The sequence below is a fragment of the Bos indicus genome, chromosome 13, assembly GCF_029378745.1.
Source record: "Bos indicus isolate NIAB-ARS_2022 breed Sahiwal x Tharparkar chromosome 13, NIAB-ARS_B.indTharparkar_mat_pri_1.0, whole genome shotgun sequence".
In the NCBI taxonomy this organism is placed as follows: domain Eukaryota; kingdom Metazoa; phylum Chordata; class Mammalia; order Artiodactyla; family Bovidae; genus Bos; species Bos indicus.
Genome location: NC_091772.1, coordinates 17418289 through 17434312, shown reverse-complemented (window position 1 = coordinate 17434312; position 16024 = coordinate 17418289). Strand labels below are relative to the sequence as shown.

Below are 16024 nucleotides of genomic sequence, written 5' to 3'. Positions count from 1 at the left end.
GCGAGTTGAATCACTCACTCAGTTAAACCACTCGGCTCAGGTGGTGGAGCCAGGATCCAGTCCCCCACAGTGCACGCGCTGAGCCACTGTTCTGCTGCTCTTTTAAGGCAGCAACTCTGTTTCTGCATGTGAGCCTGGCACACAGCAGGGCTCCCCAAGTCTGTGCTGTCACTGTGCTGATCTCTTGTCCAACCAGCACCCCACACCCCTTGCTGCTTTTAAACATGCCAAGCATAGCCCACCCCAGGACCTTTGCACCTGCCTGCACTCCTGAAGAGCTATCCCTGCCCATCCCTCTCTTGTGGCCCTTCTGTCACCACCTTTCAGACCTGGAAGCAGGTCACGTGTGTAGCTGGCTACAGACACACGCAGCCCAGAAAACAGGCTGGGGACTCAGGGTTGGCCACTCAATGCCCACCAGCTCCCAGCAGAAGCCGGGTCCCATGGCTTCCATAAACATCCCACATGGTGGGAGGGCTGTCGGGCCATCCTCCCCCTGGCACCAGAAAGCCTACTCGCCCTCCCCGTCACCCCCAGCTGGCCCCCGAGCCCGGTCCCTACTCACCTGGGCCTCCGCCTAGAGCCACCATGCCCCCCACCGCTCCCCTTCCAGCAGCCGCTGCAGCTCGGCCACGTGGACTGCGGGCACGAGCTGTGCCATCTCCTCCCGCAGCTGCTGCACCTGCTGGGCGTGCTGCAACCGGGCCAGCCGCAGCCTCTGGGTGGCTCCATACAGCTGCCAGGGAAAAGGCACAGCGGTTATGGGGTGACTGCCCAGAGCTACAGGGTCACCACCAGACACAGAAAACTGCATCTCTACCTGGTAGGCCACCCCACAAGGGAAGGGCGTGTCCAGCAGAGCCCACGATTTCTAAAGAGTCCGTTTATCTGATGCCCACACTCCATTTCCTGGTAGTTCAGACGGTAAAGAATCCACCTGCAATGCAGGAAACACAGGATACATGGATTTGGTCCCTGTGTTGGGAAGATCCCCTGGAGAAGGGCATGGCAACCCACTCGAATATTCTTGCCTAGAGAATCCCATGGACAAAGGAGCTTGGCAAGCTAAAGTCCATGGGGTTGCAAAGAATCGGATGGGACTGAGTGACTAACACAGAGTCCATTCAGGGGCGCTTCTGCACCCTGAGAGCCTGGAAGGCCTGCCTGTAGCCCTCCCTGTGACCTCGTACCGGATCCTGGGAGGATCAAGTTATTCTGTCCTGTTTACCCCCTGGGTTCTTTGCTGGGTTTAATACCTTCAATAATGGGACTCCCACCAGCAGCATAGAGCAGCCTCCCTCTAAATGTAGAGCCCATGCTCCTGAGACGGGCTGTGGCCAGGGCCCCGGAGGTGGTTGCACAGCATCTGGAGAGGTGTGGATGTGGACGGACTCAGCCATCTGCTTCCTGGGCACAGAACCCATGGGATCGCTGGCACCAGGCTGCCCAGAGCCTGGCCACTTTCCCTGAATGGAGCACCTGGGAGGCCATCTAAACACCATTTATACCATGGGCTCCAGTGGCCTCGTCTGGAGCACACAGACCTGCCCTCTGAGACCCCGTGGACGGGAGAGGCGGCGGCTCCACCAGGGGCCCTGCTGAGGGCAGGCAGGGGAGGAGGGCACTGGCCATCCTGGCCGGGCAGGGGTGAAACTGTGAGCCACAGCCCTACTCCCTCACTGGCCTGTGTCACCGTGTCTGAGGGGCCACCCTGGGCAGTTTCCCCAGACAGACCCCCAGAAGCACACCACACACACAGGTCCAGCGGAGCAGCTGCCACGCTCCTGGGATGAAGAGAGGGGAGGAAAGTTCTCACACACCCTCCACCAGACGTAGCCGCCTCCCTGCGACTTTAGAGCTTCGGATGATCACTATGCAGTCACTCCTGCCCAGGTCTGAGTCCCGCACACCTGCCTGGGTGCCTTGCTGCCTCCTGCAGCCGATCCTGTGCTGAGCCCTGAAGCCTGACGACAGGCCTCGCCGTCCACTCTCCTTGGCCAGGCAGTACTTCAGCACGGCCCAGCTGAGTTCCCCTTAGGCCCTCCTTGTAAAACAAGGTGTGGGTGGAGGGTGGGCCCACTCCGGAGAGCCCTGCTCGACCACCACATGAGAAGGCAGGATGTCCCCAGAAGAGAAGCGGGGCCCCTGCAGCCGGGAAGCCAGGGCCTCCATGTTCTGGGTGCTGGGGTGGGGCAGTGAGCCCCTCAGACGATGGCGGACCTCTCCACCCTGAATCCAGGCTGGCCCAGCCAAATGTGGGGCAGCGATGCTAAGGAATCCCCCAGCACAGTGCTCAGCAGCCTGGATGCTTGTCTGCCCTTCCTGAGTGCTTGGCTGCCACGCAACAAGGACCCGATGCCACAGAGGGCAGTGCAGGTGCCCCCGCCCACAGCACCCTGGGATGCCGGCTGTGTAAGTGCCCTCTTTGACGCCTGTCTCCCCTGCTGGCCCTGTGACCTCAGGACCACTCCCTCCTCACGGCTCTGGATGCACCCTCACCTCTGCACCCCCGATGGTCCCTAGATGCCCTGTTTTCTCTCTGCACACTTTCATCCAGGCGTGTTTCGGGGGGTCCTCATCTAACTCACCAAAGGTGACACCAGCTGCCTCACAGCAGCTGCTCCTGCCCGTGACAGCGGCTGAGTGCTGGGCATCCCCCCGCCCCCAGCAGGCAGGGAAGCCTCCGGCAGCCCAGTCCTGCTGCCCATGGGTGGATCTGTCTTCTTCACCTCAAAGGCTCAAACCAGTCCGGCAATTTCTCAAGGTTCCTTTTGCACTACAAACAGGGAAGGGGGCCCCCAGTACACAGAGATACCTTGGAGAAAGTGCCTGCTGACAGTGGGGGGCTGGGCCCACAGGGGTCTGCCAGCCCCTCCTAACACCCTGGACAGGGAGGGGTCCCACATGCAGACAGACCCTTCTGCAACCTGGGCCATCTGAGAAGTGACCTCTCACACCAGGTGTCCACAGCTAAGTCCAGGGGTCAGACCAGGGGCCAGGTGGGGAACCTGGTGCCAGGCTGAGCGGAGACATGAGGCTTAGAGACCCTCTCTCACAGCCCCTTCCCCCTGCAGACCCTGGCTCTCCAAGCACACCCCATGTCTGAGTCCACCAGGGCCTGAGGCCCTCAGGGCACCTCACAACATCACCTCCCTCCTCTCCTCCTGCTCGAGCTCCTTGGAAGAACCAGCCCATCACCTCCCTCCTCTCCTCCTGCTCGATCTCCTTGGAAGAACCAGCCCTGCATCCCAGCACCTCACACTGGCAGGCACCCATCACCCGTCCTGGGCCCACTCTGCTCACATCTGTGTGTCCCAGCCTGTGAGCTCCCTGCTTCCCCACTGCTGCACCTCTGAGCCTGGCAGGTGCCAGACAAGTGCAGGGCATTGGCAGCACTGCCACACACATGCCACAGGCATGTGACACCTGGGCTCCGCCAGGGCGAGGAGCTGGTCCCCTTGGGGGCTTCTCCACCGGCGGCCTGGACCTCGGAGGCCACTTTCCATGTTCCCTGGCTCCTCCACCTGCAGAGGGCACACACAGAGGAGCTGCTATGCCCGCCTGCCCTTGTGAGGGAACAGGCACAGCCCTTCACACGGTTCGCTCACGTTCCACCTGACCCTGGATGGGGCCTGACTGAATCCTTGGCCTGGAGGGCGCTCCCCTAGCCGTGCGGCCTCAGCCAGCCCTGCGATGCCCTTGGCTGGACTAGTCCCGTGCAGGCTGTCAGAGGCGAGGCTGACTCCCCGCAGCCCAGGACCACCATGCACACTCACCTGGTCCCGACTCTCTTCAAGGGCCTCTCTCAGCTGTGACTGTGCCAGTCTCAGGCTCTGACGGTCCTGAGTCACACGGTCAAGTTCAAGTTTTTGGATTTGGTTACCCTGTTTTTAAATGTCAGTTTCACAAGTATAAGAAGAACATTAGCAACGTGATGCATGCTTCATGCAGAAACTTCAGAAAAGCAAGAATTACAAAATTTAAGTCATCTGTGACCACAGCACACCCGACATGCTGTATCTCCTGGCCCTTCCTCCACACACACACATGCTGCCACCACGACATCATAGGCCATGCTTTCTCTTTTATAATGTCCAGAGCATTAGACACTATTCAAAAATGTGGTTTTTAATGGCGGCACCATAATTTACTGACTTAGTCAATACGGTTGATGATTCAAAGCTGATTCCAAATCTGTTGTGCTATTATAAACACCAGAGCAATGAAAATATGTTCAGCTAAGTCCATACACAATGTTCAGTAAAGTTCCCACAGCAGAGTCATGAAGTTAGAGCACACCGACATTCTTGACCACTCTTGATGTATGTTTTGCCTAATGACCTCTGGAGAGGTCACCCCAATTTAGGCTCCTATCATCAGGATTTAATTCCTTTCTGCTACTTTCTCTAGAGGTACCAGGCTTTGCAAAAGCTGCTAAAAGTTCACACATTTGTCAGGGCTTGCTTGTGAAGCCCCTTGCTTTACCTGCAGGCACGTCAGGGCTGCCCCTGGTCTGTTTTAGGCCAGGCTGCCTGCCCCTCCCTGCCCCGCCTGCCATTCACCTGCAGCTCCTCCCGGAGCTCGGCCTCCTCCAGTCTGTGTGTCAGCAGCTGGACGGTGATGGGACTCTTCTCGCTTTGGGTCTGGTGGGTAGAGGCCTCCTCTCCGAGCTGCAGGACCCTGTGGTTGAGCTGGGACAGTTCATCCCTACACTTCTGACTCTGGAACAAAAAGGGAGAAAACACAGGTAGGAAAGTTATTTTTTTAAGCCAGCAGCATCCCAGGGGTCCTCAACCAGGGACACTCTTCTCCCCAGGGGATGCTTGGCAATCTTTGGAGACCATTTTGGTCATCACAGCTGGGGGTGGGGTTGCTATTAGCAACTAGTGGGTGAGGCACTCGCTCAGTGTCCCCAGAGTGACGGGCTCTCAGGCCACCGGGTGGAGGATGAACTATGATCAATCCCCCAAGAAACAAACGCTGGGCACCAGGAGCACTCACATCCCATCAACATCCCATCACTGCTCTGGAGAACTGGCATGCTTTTCTCGTTTCTCCCACGGTTATTTCTGACATTATCTTATACAAGTTGAAGGAAAAAAAAAAACCCAGAACCCTAGCTAAACCTGAGGCATATGATTCTCTTTAAAAATCTGATCACTGTCATTAAACACAGCACACTGATGAAATGACCCACTTTGCAGACAGTGGATGCTGGACGCTGGCGGTGCAGCCTAGGATAAATGGCAGCCAGCAGGCAACACAAGGAAGCTCGTTAGCGCCAACCGTGTGTCACATGCCTTCACACAAACCATGTTTTGCTCCTCTGCTTTTCCCTAGCAATTGCTCCGGAGGCTGAGGGTCTGAAGCCCTCTGTGCCTCGGAGCAGGGTTCATGCACAGCTAGGCCGATGCATCACTGTCGCCCCAGGGTGGGTGTTCCCACCGTATCAGCCAGACTTGGGGAGGCAGGCAGCGGTGGGAAGAGGCAGATGGGAACTGCGGGTGTCTCCAGGGTACAGCAGGAGTCTGGGAAACCAGAGGTGACAAACGCACTCCCAGAGTGAGTGGGAGCTCAGCAAGGACACAAGGTCAGCAGGTGAAAACCTACTACGCTTCTATGTCCTGACAGTGAACGTGCAGAGACCCACGAGAAAAACAAAACGCCATTTCCGCTCTGGCCTGGAAAGAGCTTGGAAGTCGGCACTCCCACCCTCCCAGCAAGAACAAAGAAAAAGCTGAGTAACTGAAAGTCAACAACTCTTCTCAGGCCCATCAGAGAACTGAAGTCACAGGGCAAACCAATGCTCTGAAAACCAGAAAGAAAGACAGGCGAAGAGCGTCACAGCTCACCAGGAGCCAGAGGCTGGAGGCCTGAACAAGGTGGCTGCTGTGGGTAGAACCGGGTGCACAAAGTCACCAGTCTGGGGACAAGGCTGCTAGCAGGTAATTCAGGTTAAATGTGCTCGCAAGGTGGGGTCCTAATCCAATGGGACAGTGACTTTATAAGAAGACACAGTGAGAGGGGGCTCCCCACAAGCCTGGAAGAGCCTCACGGGAACCAGGCCGGCCCCGCCTTGACCGTGGCCTTGAGAACCTTGGGACAATAAATCCTGTAGTTGAAGCCGCCTGCTTGTGGCGTCTGTATGAGCCTGAGTAGACTAGGACCGCGCCTGTTTTGAAGTACACAGAGCGTTCTGCTCTCTGCCCTCGAGGGAAACCTCCTTCTTTACCAGGCCTGAACCAGCGAGGGGATAGCCAAGTGGAGCCCCCGCCAGCTGTTCTGACCCAGTGTCACTCACTCCTGGACGGGCTAAAATAAGAGTGACAACACCAAGTGTGGACAGGGATGTGGGGCAACTGGACCTGGCAGACGCCGCTGGCGGGAACATTAACTCTTAGTAGCTGCTCTGGAAAACAGCTGGGCAATTTCTTATAAAACTAGACATGTAGCTGCCGTACAGATGAGCAATTGTCTCCTGGGCATCTATCCCGTGAAATGAAGACCATCCACACAAAGACCTGCCTAGGAACGTTCATTGCAGCTTCTGTGACGGCCCAAAACTGGAATCAGCCCAGCCATCCTTTAAAGGTGAGCATTAAGACAAGCTGGTTCCAAATTGGGAAAGGAGTCTGTCAAGGCTGTATATTGTCACCCTGCTTGTTTAACTTACATGCAGAGTACATCATGCAAAATGCCAGGCTGGATGAAGCACAAGCTGGAACCAAGATTGCCAGGAGAAATATCAATAACCTCAGACACGCTGATGACACCACCCTTATGGCAGAAGGCAAAGAAGAACTGAAGAGCCTCCTGATGAAAGTGAAAGAGGAGAGTGAAACAGTTGGCTTAAAGCTCAACATTCAAAAAACTACAATCATGGCATCCGGTCCCATCAGTTCATGGCAAATAGATGGGAAAACAATGGAAACAGTCACAGACTTTATTTTCTTGGGCTCCAAAATCACTGCAGATGGTAACTGTAGCCATGAAATTAAAAGGTGCCTGCTCCTTGGAAGAAAAGCTATGACCAACCAAGATAGCATGTTAAAAAACTGGCAAAGGTCCATCTAGTCAAAGCTATGGTTTTTCTAGTAGTCATGTATGGATGTGAGAGTTGGAGCATAAAGAAAGTTAAGTGCCCAAGAACTGATGCTTTTGAACTGTGGTGTTGGAAAAGACTCTTGAGAGTCCCTTGGACTGCAATGTGCAGACACCAACCAGTCCATCCTAAAGGAAATCAGTCCTGAATATTCATTGGAAGGGCTGATGCTGAAGCTGAAACTCCAATACTTTGGCCACCTGATGTGAAGAACTGACTCATTGGAAAAGACCCTGATGCTGGGAAAGACTGAAGGCAGGAGCAGAAGGGGACGACAGAGGATGAGATGGTTGGAAGGCATCACCGATGCGATGGACATGAGTCTGAGCAAGCTCCAGGAGTTGGTGATGGACAGGGGAGCCTGGCGTGCCACAGTCCTAGGGTCGCAGAGTCGGACACAACTGAGAGACTGAACTGAACTGAAGACGAGCTGTGGGACGTTAACGCCTTGGAATGCCATCCAGTGGCAGGAAGAAACTACGTGGACACGCAGCAGGGAGCCGTGCTATGTGCAGAGAGGCAGTCCCAGAGAGCTCACTCGGGATGGTTCCTTGTGTGTCACTGGTGAAATGGTACAAGGTTGGCTGTCCTCTGTCACTTTCATCAGGAGGCTCTTCAGTTCCTCTTTGTTTTCTGCCGTAAGGGTGCTGTTGGGGCTGGGATAGGTGGGCAGAAAGACAGATGGCGGATGTCGCTGTGAATGAACAATATGAAGGACCTAGTGGCGCTGCAGCTGGGTTGTGGAGACATGAACCTGCACAGGGAATAAAACCGTGTAGACCTGACACCACACGAGAGCATAAGCAAAGCTGCGGGAGCACGTGGACTTTCTGGGTGGTCCCGTGGTTAAGAACCTGCCTTCCGAGGCAGGACACTCGGGTTCCATCCCTGGTTGGGGAACTAAGATGCCACGTGCCGTGGGGCAACGAAGCCCCTCCCCCAAGAAAAAGAACACCACCCCCCGCCCCCGCAAAAAAAAAAAAACTGGGGAAGTAAGACCTACAGATGCATCAATGTCAACAGCTTGACTGTGATGCTCATTAAGGGCTGACTTGTGCCCCCCCACACCCCAATTCAATGTTGAAGCCCAAACCTCCAATCCTGTACAGAGGGACTGCAGTTGGAGACGGGGTCTTAAAGAGGTGATTAAGGTAAAACGAGGTCATATGAATGCAGTATGATGGTGCGCTAATAAGAGATGATGACACAGACGCATCTGAAGGAGGACCATGGGAGGACACAGGCAGGACAGTTGTGTACAAACCAGAGAGAGGCCTCAGAAGAAACCAGCCCCGCCCTGACCTGAACTTCTAATTCCGAGCACTGTGAGGAAATAAACTTGGTTGTGTAAGCCCTTCAGTCTGTGGTGCTTTGCTGTGGCAGCCCTAGCACACTAACACAGACACTATACTAAAGTTTCATAAAACGTGGCCACTGGGGAAACTGGACAAAGTGTACTCCTCTGTAATATATGTCTTACAACCACATGTGAGCCTGCAATTATCAGTAATAATTTCAATTTTTAAAAAAATTAAAAAAGAATGACACATCCAAGCTGTGTGAAGTGAAGTGAAAGAAGCTCAGTCGTGTCCAACTCTTTGTGACCCCATGGACTATACAGTCCATGGAATTCTCTAGGTCAGCATACCGGAGTAGGTAGCCTTTCCCTTCTCCAGGGGATCTTCCCTACCCAGGGACCAAACCCAGGTCTCCCACACTACAGGTGGATTCTTTAGCAGCTGAGTCACAAGGGAAGCCCTCCTAGCTGTGTGCTTGGGTACAAAAGCCAGTAAGAGAGACCAAGTGCAGAAAGCACTTATTCGTGGCGCAAAGGGAGACCAGTGTGGTGGTCAGTGCTAAACAGCATGAGAAGGGCATTCACGTGCAGGCTAAAGGGGACTGACCAAATAGTAAGTCCATCCACTGAGGATGATGGAGACCAGGCTTTTCACTGCTAGAGGCATAAGTTATAAATACAGAGAGAGAAAGCTAGAATCATCCCTGTGATATTGGAATTGCAGAGTTTAAATTTATGATTTTTGGTAGAGAGCTGTACAAATAAATATACCTGAAACCACGTGCATGACAGCATAATAAATATACCCTCCCGAGTTCCATGCACTAACTGCATTTGGACATAGTGATGACCCCGGAGCTGTGAGCACCCCCAGTACCCAAATCTTGGTCTCCAAGTACCATTCTGAGCTAAAAGTCACCAAGGATTCCTTGGAGAAGTGGCTGCTTCCAGGGTTGGGGCAAGGGAAGTACCAGATGAACCTGGAATATCATGGGACACTAGAAAGTAAGGAAGTGCTCAAATAATGACCAGGACCTGTCTGCAAGGCCCAGAACTCACCCGGAGGGGGCTCTTATTAGCCAAATCTGGGACAATTGAGCATGAAAATAAACACTGATGGTAAGATATTATAACCCATTAAATAAACAGGGAGAACCACTCTGTGAGAGTTTGATGAAGAACAGGACATTCACATCATATCAAAGGATTTTCCTATAAAATGTTCCGTAATTACCAAGGGGAAAGTAACTTTGTGAAGAAGCCTGGCCCACAGCACCTGACCAAGAATCTAAGGACGTCACTAAAGCTTGTGTCCCCGGACAGGATAGAATGAGAAGGGGATATTTCCACATAATCGGAATCCAATTATAAGGAAGTTTTAGACACACCAAAACAACTGCTTATAACCTTCAAAAGCACCAGGTCCTAAGAACAAGGAAAGGCAGACAAGCCACACGAGGTCCCGGCCGTGGCTGATGAGGCTACACCCTGTCATATTCACAGTGATTCCCCAACTTGGAGTGGGAGGGGGCTGATGGGCCAGCAACTCTTGTAACTTCCATAAAAATGTTCTGTGTTTCCTTTCTGTAAGTTTGAGATTATTTCAAAACAATGGAAGAGGGAGGGGGGCATCTGTTTCACACCAGGGGTCAATACTTAACCTGCGTGCAGAGCTCTTCCATCTCAGAGCAGGCCTTTTCCTTGTCTCTCTTTAAAACCTCAATTTCCTTCCTGTTGAAGAAGCAAAGTTAACAGTGTCACTGATGAGTCATTGCTCACCGTGGTCACTGTGGTGCTGGTTTGTACACCTGTTCTCGATAGCCTACAGCCACTGGTCTGTCACTGTCCTACACTGTTACTGTGCTGGTCCAACTGGATCCCAGCCTGGGAGCCAGAGGAACCCTGCCAGCACTGTAAGAACAAATCCTCCACGACATTCCTCAGTTGCACAGCACATGTTAATCTCTCTCCAGCACGTGGGAGTGCTCTTCACACCCAGAAGCATAACGATCAACACAGCCTTACATTTGCTGACGTCTGCTGTCAAAAGGGCCCCAGCACCAAACTTAGGGAAAATGGTTCCTGGAGGGAAGAAACCTTTCAGATTTCAGAACTGCTGTAACGTAACAGTGATCGCTGGGTGACCATCCACTCTGGATTCCACACTTTAATCGTCAGGCACTTTTATCAAATCAACACCACATTCTCAGCAGTTTAGAGCTGAGCTCATTTGAATTTTATTAAAAAAAAAAAAAAAAGCCAAACCCTTCTTAGATGAGGCTCTGATAGTGAAAGCTGAAATCTACCAACAAGTATCCCTCTACAATACACACAGCTCCTGCCTCAGTGCTCAGGCCCCTGCCCTAGACCCCTGACTCTGACACACTGAAATCAACAGACCAGGAATGAACCTTGGACAAAAGCACAGCTGAAATCATCATCAGGACAAGAAGAAACAGATTCTCCTGGCCCAGGAAGGTTGTAAGAGGCCCTCCTGCCCCTACAGGGATGCAGGATGCCTCCTCTGACCCTTGAGCACGCTATGGAGTATTCTGTAGGATGCCTGAGCCCTCCCATGCCCATCAAGGCTGGTCGGAGGGCAGCACAGTTCTCTGCTGACTGTTCCTGGAATGTGGGTTATCTGTGAACACGTCCCACTTTCTACAGTAATGCCTTCTGAGCTTCTTCTGTGATGAGCAAACTGTGTCTGGGATGGGTGGCTGGGGTGGGACCCATTAGCTGGCCCTTACCTCTGTGCAGCCTCCGTCCTTTCTGAAGCTTCAAACTCTTGTCGGATCCTCCCCAGCTCTTTTCAAGAGAGTGTTTTCTTCAGAAAGCTTTTCCAACTCGATTCTGGATAACAAATTTTAAAAAGAAAGAAGAGTGGGAATTCCAGGAGCTGGTCACCCGACAGAGTCTGGTCTTGCAATGACCCCCAGCCCCACTTTCCTTCCCTGGATGGGGACACAGGGCACCAGTCCCTCCCTGTATCCAGTGTTAACCTGCTCTGGCTTGCATCTCCCAAGAGATAAGCTACAGAAAAACAAAGCTTTCTTAGCTCCTAAAAGAGCCAGTGACTAGTGTGTTCGGCACCTTGGTTCTCTGTGTTTACAGCTGGCCCCTTCCTGCATCTCCTTACCTTCACTGAAATGTCAGCGTGCTCATAGCTGGCACCAATGCAAGATGCTGGGTGAGAGTCCTCACAGAGTTGTTGCAAGGAAATCCCCTCCAGGGACCCCGAGCACAAAGCTCAGGAACACAAGGACTCAGGAAGCTGAATCCTATGGGGAGTGCCCCCTGTCCTACACCCTGAGGTCAGCACTGGAGGAAACTGGAAAGATGCCCGCGTCAGCGGACGGAGGGTGATCCGATGCAACGTGGAACCTTCAGGAGGGGAAAGCAAGTACTGACAGAGGCTGCCCAGGCCAAGTCTGCCTGGAGCCCTTGGCTTCCGATGCTCTTAGTCTCCCTGGAAGGTAACTCCAGTGATGTGCAACAGATGAGCAACTGACCAATAAAGATCATGGGGACGCAGCTTGAAACCCACACCTGTCGCCCAGAGAATCTATCCTTGATATGTGCTGGTGTCACTGACACTTATTCCCCTAAACATTAGGTCTCTACCTGGCATTAGCTTCTGGTTTTTTCAATCTAAAAGTACTCAAGCACATGACCTCATGTATTATTATAATATATATATTATATAATATATAATATATAATTATATATAATATATAATAATTATATAATATATAATTATAATAATTATAATATAATATAATATTATTCTTATAATATCAAGCATAAGTATCTCCTTCATAAGCATAAGTATGATTTCATTTTTCTCATGAGGAACTAAAGAGAAAAATTAAGACACAGAAGTCAATGGAATTTTAAAAGAAGTGAAGGGTTTCAATGAGGAGAGTGATCTCAAATGAGGTCTGTGTTTTGAACTGTTATTCAGGCTCCTGGATGGAAAACAAAATTGATTCGAGGCAGGTGTGTGTGTGTATGTGGGTGGCAGCAGTGGGTGGGGTTCTGTTTCCAGTTTCCTGGACCTCGAGTAAGATGGTGGCTGCCTTATCCTAGTCCTCCACATTCACCAGATAACCAGAGCCTGTGCAAAGCTGATCATCCAAGGTGCGGCGTCCTCACAGAAGGTTATAGAAACCGCAAGGGACCTTAAACAAAAACCCGAATGCTGAAATCAGAGCTGTGAGCATTAAGCAACACAAAGATGGGGTTGCCCTGAGCGTTACCCTGAGGCCAACACCTATATCGGTGTGGAGAAACCACACCAGGGGTGCGTGTGCTGGGCTGGTTCCCTGGAAGAGGTTAAGTGGTCTCAGATTAAGAGGCTCCCAAGTCTTCTTGGAAAAAGCAAAACACATCCTTTCTGCAGGGAGAATCCTCTACTACAGCTCCCAAGAGTCCCAGAGATAAACATCATGTGAACATGAGCTCACAATCAAAGGTCACCACAACGTATGTGGGAAAGGACCACTGATGAGAGTCAGAAGAAGCCAAAACAACAGAATTAGATCCCAGATATTGGAATTATCAGACACAAACTTGGGATAAATATTATTAAATGTTTACTTAAATAAAAGATGGAAATAAAAAGTGGACAAGCAAGCAACAAGAAGCTATCAGAAATGATCAGGCAGGATCAAATAGAATGTTAGAAAATGAAAAAAAAAAATCAATGTCAAACTCAAAGCTCACTGGTAGATTAGATATAGCTGAAGAATGAATCACTGACCCGGAACACAGAGATATGAAAAAGTACCCAGAACATGCCATGTACAGAAAAGAAGCTGGAAGAAATGAAAGAGAGGTTAAGAAAAGGAGGAAAACTGAAAAGATCTAATATCATACATCCAACTGAAAAGGCCACTGAGGGGAGAGGCAATATTTTACAAAGAATATCTGAAAGATTTTCATAGGACACAAATCTATATATTCAGCAGGCATAATATTTCTAAGTACGGTAAGTAAAAAGAAAACAGCACCTATGCCCTACGACTCAATTCCATTCTTAGGAACAAAAAATGGGGTTCCCCAGAGCCCCCCCAGGGGTTACCACTATCCCGACTTGAAATAGTGACCCTGAGGGACGTGTTCTGGGTGCTGGTGACACAGATGTGTCCAATTCATCAATTCTTCCGACTGTATACACGTGTGTATTTTTTTGTGTGTGCATATAACACTTCAATAAAAAGTTAAAATGAAAGAAATACACACCTAAACACACCGAAGAAAAACCACAAAAGATGGAGAAGCTAACAGCAACCAGAGGACACAACTCAGATCACCTCCTGTGGGTACAGAATAACAGCCTCTAAAAGACGTCTGCATCCAGAACCTGCAAATGTACTATTTCATAGCAAAGGGGAATCAACGCAACAAACAGAATTAAAGCTGCTAATTCACTGCCCTTAGATGGAAAGAGTGTCCTAGACTGTCCACTAGGGCCCTCCACTGTGGAAGAGCAGGCAGAAGACTGGGAGTCAGGATGGAGCTCGAGGAGGACCAACCAGTCACTGCTGGCGTCAGAGGAGGGTGTGGATCAGGAATGGGAGGCCTGCAGATTTCCTCCCAAGCTTCCAGAAAGGAAGGCAGCTGCCAAACCGAGACTTCCGCCCAGTCGTAGGCACTTCTGATTTACAGGCTCGAGCACCGTGAAGTCCTAAGTTATGATGCTTTAAGCCTCTGACTTCCTGGTAACTCATCACCACAGCAATGGAAAATGGATGTTCACACAGAGCAGCCTGCCCAGGTCAGAGGGCAGAGGGCAGCCTTCAACTGTGCTTCAAGGTTTGTGCTCCTAGGAAGACCAGCCTTCAGAAATGGGAGAGAAGCTGAGACATTTTCAGATAAGGAAAACTGAGGGAATGTACTCCAAGGACAGTTTCATGAAAGGCCACACATCAGAGTGAAGAAGATGGCCCCATAAAGAAGGTATCTAACCAGACATCCAAGCGGAGGACCATTCAGTAAAACGCCCGGTCTGGAGATTTGAAAAACGGCCATGTCCAAATGCCTTGAAACAATCTACCAAGACAGACCCAGGAGGAAACATAAGACCTGAACAGACCTGTAACAAGGGTTACAGATGCGGAAGAATGGAGCCTTCTCCACCCACCCCTTGGCGTTGAAAGCTGCAAACACCTGTCTCACTCCGGGCTGCACCCCAAGCTGTGACAGCAGGTGGCAGGTGCCCAGGAAACCCTGTCCAATGATCTAGACACCACTGAGACTGGAGCTGTGACGTTAGCTGTGGGGCCAACATGCCAAGGCGTGCCGCGAATCAGGAGAAGCGGGGAGAGGCCCAGCACAGCCCCTGGGCCCGGGGGCTGGGTGGAGGACGAGGACAGCACTGGCTCCTGTGCCTGTCCAGAGGAAGTGCCCGAGACAGAGAGCAGAGAGGGTGTGTGGCCGCTGGGCTGCTCCCGCACGGAAGGCCCCGGAGTGTGCCAGGGGCCTGATGTGGACTCGCAGGTGCACTGGGCCCGAGACCAGCCTTCGATCGCAGCCGCAATTGCAACAGTGGGTCCACAGATTCACCTGAGGCTCTGCCACTTGTGAGGCCCAGCACCACCTCTGCTTCATGGAGCAGGAAGTTCAGAAGTCAGCCCACCACGACCAAGGCTCCACATTGTCGGGGGACCCCCGTGTCTGAGGAAGAGGCCTAGAGCAAGGTCTAGAGGGTGATAAACAGTCCAGGCGCCTCAGGGGGAAGGGACGGGGGTCTGGGAACAGAGCCTGGTGCTACTGGCTATGCCAGTATTTTCTTTCTCAAGCTGGGAGGTGCACTGACATTTATTCCTTGGCTTATCATAAATCCCACGTGATCTGTTTTCCGGTGAAGCAACGTGCCATGGTCACCCTGCGGGCAGGAGCTGGCTCCTCAGCTGGACATACCTGCGTGTGCGGTGAGCCAGTGTCCTCTGCCCAGACAAGGGACACAACAGCTCACGGAGCCTCTGTCTCTGCAGGACGCGGTGAGCTTGCGGGAGTGCCGCGTGGGTGCTCATGGGACCAAAAGACACTGGGTAGAGAGCCGCAACCATAACACACAGCTGTGCCTGCCTGCAGTCACCCAGGTCATCTCCTGAGTGGTGCTGGGAGGCTCCTAGCAAAGCCCTTCTAGAGGCCTGGGCTCCTGAGATGGAGTGGGTGCCGGCCTGGGCCCCAGGGGGGCTGGGGAGGAGGGCCAGGCTGCACACCTGACGCTCCATCACCGGCTCATGGACCTCCTCCCCACCTTTAGCCTCCCCTCAGGCCTCTCCAGCCCCTCAGCTTCCTGGTGGGGCCCGGAGGATGGGCGTGTGGGCCCTTCTTCTCTAGCACAGAAGATCATGTTCCAATTTTCCAAATAAACCTTTTCTCTCCTTTGCTCACAAATTTCAGTTTCTTTCAAGAACTCCACTAACCCAAACTAAAGGCCTTTCCCATTATTTGGGGGCATTTAGGCCTTTCGTCCACCTCCCCAGGAGCCACGAGATGACAGATGAGGGAGACTGTGTTTTTAAAGTCAGATTTCTTGGGACCTCCCTGGCAGTCCAGTGGTGAAGACTCCATGCGTCCACCACAGGGGCACAGGTTCGATCCCTGGTGAGGGA

General features: G+C 52.1%; 1 protein-coding gene across 1 annotated transcript in view; it reads right to left on the bottom strand.

Moving 5' to 3' along the window:
• Positions 1-3079: 3079 nt before the first annotated feature.
• Positions 3080-16024, bottom strand: part of LOC139186638 (ninein-like protein) — a 35888-nt gene continuing 22943 nt past the window's right edge. Inside the window, 9 exon segments of the mRNA XM_070801924.1 lie at positions 3080-3884; positions 4563-4721; positions 10061-10130; positions 11150-11209; positions 11211-11252; positions 11706-11783; positions 12503-12580; positions 14497-14597; positions 14690-14791. Coding sequence (XP_070658025.1) covers positions 3552-3884; positions 4563-4721; positions 10061-10130; positions 11150-11209; positions 11211-11252; positions 11706-11783; positions 12503-12580; positions 14497-14597; positions 14690-14791 — 1023 coding nt within the window. The 3' untranslated portion in view covers positions 3080-3551.